This window comes from Bactrocera latifrons, unplaced genomic scaffold, assembly GCF_001853355.1.
Source record: "Bactrocera latifrons isolate USDA-ARS-PBARC rearing strain unplaced genomic scaffold, ASM185335v1 scaffold_138, whole genome shotgun sequence".
Classification (NCBI taxonomy): Eukaryota; Metazoa; Arthropoda; class Insecta; order Diptera; family Tephritidae; genus Bactrocera; species Bactrocera latifrons.
Window position 1 is genome coordinate 876,436 of NW_017534830.1, and position 5,105 is coordinate 881,540.

Genomic DNA, 5,105 nt, shown 5'->3' on the forward strand with positions numbered 1-5,105 from the left:
TCTCTTTCTTGGCTTACAATCACTTTCTTCATACTTCTACACTTTTATTTCCTTGCTCTCCTTCTTCTTCCAGCTTACCACAATAACATATATACTTAACAGTTTTCCCCGCCATATTAAATATGCGGCGAAAAAACAGAGCGTGCAATACAAAATCAAACATAACGGTAAATAAAGAATTCAATGTCAAGAATTTACAAATCAATAGAGTAGCGTCAACATGTTTTATATATAATATACATATGAATACATAGTAATTATAAATTAATGGAAATCAAATTAACATCACTATAAAGTTTTTTGTTTTTGTTATTTTTTTGTTTTGTTTTTTTTTTTTCTTTTTCTTCTTTACTCATTACGTATTACTCATTACATTAGATGCAGTACTTCGTAATCATTGTATGTGTATGTGTGTGTGTGTTTATTTGTAATCATTTATGTAAATAGTAGTAAGTATGGTATAAAAAATAAAAATATTATAATAAAGTACACAGTTAACAGTAAATAGTGTGGACACAAACCAACCGTCGTAACGCAACGTGGTAGCAGTGACGCAAACCGACGGGCAACGAGCAGCAAAGCAGTCGAATTGTAAGGTTACAACGCCGCAGCAAAAGTGAGAGCGAGAGAAAAGCGCGCGAATGAGATGAAATGGTAATGGAAGGAACGAGAGAAGAAGAGAAGTGCGCAACAACAACAAAAACCAACACTTACTGAGCAATGAATGCAATGTATGCAGCGCAGCAGGACAGCAGTTGCTTGGCGTCTAAAGGTATGCAACGCCAGCAGACACAGTTGCAATATGCATAAGGATTCAAAAAAATTTGTACTTTAATCGCTGTTTTTTTTTTTTTGTTTTTTACTTTCAAAACACTACGCGCAGCTAATTGCGTTTATTCTGTAATCAATGTTGTCTTAAGTGGGAGAGAACTTAATTTTGTGGGTAATTATTACGTTCCTCAGTAGGCGAGCTWGTTTAAGCTTTCGAGCAAAAAATTCGACTAACTTCTATTAGGTGAAAAAATCTACTAAACACATGCCTAAAATTACGACAGCTGGTTTGAGGAGCTTACATTGGTGAAAGCTTTCTTGAGCTGAAGTGAAAATTGACAAATATGCGAAATTTTTAAAAAGCAGAAATATTTGAAAAATTGATTTTTCAAAATTCAATTTTGAATMCAAGTTGGATTCCTGCGAAAGCGTAATTTTTTAGAAAGCTCCCTTTACTGTAGATCGAAGATGTTAGAAGTCACTGAAGGCTTGATTTGTCGAAGGCACGTTGATGCAAAATTAAATTTTTGCATGAAAGCTCGATTTGTTCAAAAGCTGCATTTTCTGTCGATAGAATTTTTTGTTATTAAACTAATTTGAAAAGTTAAAACTCACTAAAAGCTTTATTTATCGAAGGCACAATTCGACAAAATTAATTTTTAAATGAGTTTTTTTTTTGGAAGCTCCATTTTTTTGTGGATCGAAGATATTAGAATCCAGCAAAAGATTAATTTGTCGAAGGCACTTTTCTACAAAATTCTATTTCTGAATGAAAGCTCGCTTTTTATGAAAGCTTAATTTTTCGAAAGCTCACTGTTTTCAAAACTGACTCTTTTTCTACAAAATTTCTAGCGAACAAATCTTTCTGCAAAATTTCCACAAATTGAGAAGAAAGAACTTACTTCCGAATTAATTTAATTTTTTCAAAAAAAAAAAAAAAAAAAAAAAGTGGATAATTTGGTGTCTTTGACAGTTGCCTAACCCATGCACGTTTGGCATCTATTTTGACTCCCATCAGCTGCTGTAGACAGCAGTGGTAGGCTCATACGGATAATAGTGCACAAATTGCTGTTGCTGCTGTKKTTGTTGTGGCAACAATTGCTGCTGCGGCGCGAAATAGACAGCAAATTGCGGTTGTTGTTGTATTTGCTGCCGTTGATATGGTTGCAAAAGCAATTGCTGCTGATGTTGTTGTTGTTGTTCCAACAACGGCAACTGCATTTGCAATGAGAATGGTTGTTGTTGTTGTGGTGGTGTTAGTGATGTTGTTGGTAGTACAGACAATGCGGTTGTTGGCATTTGTTGCACATAGTAAGTGGATGATGGGTGGTGCGTTGTTAACATCTGTTGCTGCAACAATTGGGCTTGTTGTTGTTGTTGTTGCAAAATTTTTGTTTGTTGTTGCTGCAGCAACTGTGTTTGCTGTTGTTGCAAATATTGCATTTGCTGTTGTTGCAGCAGCTGTGCTTGTTGTTCTTGTTGTTGCTGCTGCTGCTGGTGTCGCAACAGGCATTGCGCATCGTAGCAAGGAATTGCCAGCAAATTATTAGCCGTCGGCGCAGCAACCGTGGTTGCTCTTGGTGGTGGTGCTGGGGTTGCCGGCGGGACATAAGTTGCAAGTTCTGTTGTTGTTGCATTGCCATTAAATGCATATGTCGGCACAACGGTGCAAGTGTTGCTGTTGTTGCAATTGCAATTACAGCTTGTTTGTAGGTGGCTTACGTCCGCTGCTGCTGCTGTTGCTGCTGCCACATCATTTTGCTGCTGATCAAAAGCTGTGGCTGCTGACCCTTGTTGTTGTTGTTGCTGTGCCCCCATCATTGCGGCCTCTGTTGCTGTTGTATTTCTTGTTATTGTTGTTGTTGCTGCTCCTGTTGTTGCGCTTGTTGTCGCTGTTAATGCTGTGGTTGATGCTGCTGCTGCTGTTGGTGTTGTTGTTGTTGCGTCTGTTTGCCCCGTCGCCGGCTCGTTCGTCAATCACGTGCTCAACCACGTCTGGTTGCATGTGCAAATAGCCGGAATCACAGGTGCATAGTAGACGCCGTTATAGACGAGAATGGTGGTCGTCGGCTGGGCCACCGCGGCGTGCGTCTGTATCGCCTGTACTTGTGGCTGTTGCTGTACTTGCACTTGTTGTTGCTGCTGCTCACCGGTGGCTGTCGTACAGCAGATGGTCGCTGTTGTTGTTTGTGGGGACGCTGTCGGCGCCGCCTGCAAGTAGATTGTCTGTGTTTGCGGCGCCTGCAATTGTTGTGGTTGTTGTTGGTGCGGTGCWGTGACCAGCGTTACTTGTTGATGTGACTGCTGTTGTTGTTGCTGTTGCTGCTGTTGTGCTTGTGTTGTTTGCACATCGACTGGCTGCTGCTGTTGTTGCTGTTGTGGATGATGATGGTGATGTAGGTGATGTTGCTGTTGTTGCTGYTGTTGTTGATATTGCTCCTGCGCCTGTTGCTGCTTCTTTTGCTCCTTGTAGAGCACATTCGTGGCCAAATTCTGTATGAGCAACATGGTCTGCCGCCGCTCGTGCCCCATCAGGCACACCGTTGACATTTCGACGACTTCGCGTAAATGCATCAGGTACTGATATTGTAGGGGCTCCTCGTCAACGCCCCAGAAATGATTGGACAAGTACGCCTCCAGCTTCTTGGTCTGCGTATTGATGTCGGGGAAATCGATGAAGAATCGTGAGCACATATAACGTTCTAAGGTCTTGATATGTTGCGGATCGACTGGCTTATAATTGCGCACCAAGAGATTGCAATACTTGAGCAAACCGCCRCCGCGTATCTCTTCCGGCTGTCGTGTTGAGATCAATTTCTTTTGCAAATGATAGAGCGCCTCCTGAAAGTCGCCATATACCGACTCACCGACCACGGTCGGATAGAAATTCTCCGATATGGGTAAAGCGGCACAGTCGTAGAAGAGTAGCAACGAGTCCAAAACGATTTGAAATGAGTCCACTGAGAATTCAAACTGACGTCGCATTGTGTCTACAAATTTCAATTCGACATTCTTGTGACCTGGCGAATTGCCGAGCGATATTAGTGACCAACGATCACCGTCATTATTATTATTCACTTTGACCATCTTGCCGACRTAAGCCTCCTTCAAAGCGCAAGGCATAATGCGCCGTTTGCACACACCCTCCGGCAAGAGGTCCAACAATGTATTGAGCACGGCCGATTTGACGCGATCAAAGTGACGTGTCGATGTCAATTCAATGGCATAGATCAAGTCCAAGTCATTGTATGGCTGATCCTCGGAAGCTAAAACATGACTAGCTGCGCCACCATTCAAGCGCACATCCTTGACTATCACACCGGCACCGCCCACACTAACATCCGCCTCTAATTTGCGTCGTACCATATTGACCAAGTCTTTAAGCGGTACCTCGAGTGTGGGGAAATTACCACGTCCATGTATGGCCACTTTTTCGTCCATGACATCGTGCAATTTGCGCACCTGTTCGAATGAGAGTACGGCCAAACGTTGTGTACCGCCCGTGTCGACACTCTCCAATGAGCCATGATCCGAAGCCGAGGCTATCGATGAACCCGAACTGGGTGAGGGTGGTGGCGTCTCAGTACCACCGTCCGAGTGGAAACCGTCGTCAATTTGATAGACATCCATTCTGTTCGAACGCTGTTGATAGTGATATGACGATTCAGARTGTGCGTCTAGGGTCCCGCACTGCAAGTATAAAGATSAATAGAGATATTTTGTTAAAACAGYTTTGGAATTAACGGGATTTGGGGCATRATAAAGATGATGGTAGACTTTAAATTATCTTGCAATGAGCAATACAATTTACTMGTTTTTTGTATATTCTAGTAAATTGACCCAATTATTTTTTGATATTCCCTTACATTTGATATCCCTATATATCACAAAAGTTCTTATTTGGAAATACAAGTTCGTGAAATTCTACAGTAAATTTTCAGTTTAGTAAAATACAATTGTTTTTGTATGAAACTGGAACACAGCCGTTGCTGTTTCGTATTTAATAACACTTCTGTGACCTCATTATCAGACAATTATTTCGACATTGAGTTGTTTTACCGGCAAGCCGTTACAATTGCTACTATTACAGTTTAACACTCTTTATTTCATAATAATAAATAATTGTGTAATTTGAGGTTAAGTTATACAAASAAAAMRAAAAAAAAYATAAAAATAAAAATAAAAAAATTTCGAGAGTATGAACATGATAATGATAATTTGTCAAAATTTGTAGTCTGCAGTTGTTTAATGGCACTTTTTTGACACGTAGTACTGCATGCAACTTTCAAGAATCAAGTTTAGACTTTGTTCAAATTATTTTGATGATTKCGACC

The 5,105-nt window shown here is 40.7% G+C and overlaps 2 protein-coding genes across 2 annotated transcripts; both read right to left on the reverse strand.

Moving 5' to 3' along the window:
- Nucleotides 1–362: 362 nt before the first annotated feature.
- On the reverse strand, nt 363–2,360 carry LOC108965302 (DNA N6-methyl adenine demethylase-like; the record flags this gene model as incomplete). The annotated part of the gene is given in 1 exon segment (XM_018927620.1): nt 363–2,360. A coding segment is annotated over 1 exon segment (575 nt), but the record flags the coding sequence as incomplete, so codon positions are not given.
- Nucleotides 2,361–2,643: 283 nt separating this feature from the next.
- LOC108965301 (protein FAM46C) lies at nt 2,644–4,461 on the reverse strand. The gene has a single exon (XM_018927619.1). It carries the CDS (start codon nt 4,399–4,401, stop codon nt 2,749–2,751), a length of 1,653 nt encoding a protein of 550 aa, XP_018783164.1. The 5' UTR covers nt 4,402–4,461; the 3' UTR covers nt 2,644–2,748.
- Nucleotides 4,462–5,105: the final 644 nt, after the last annotated feature.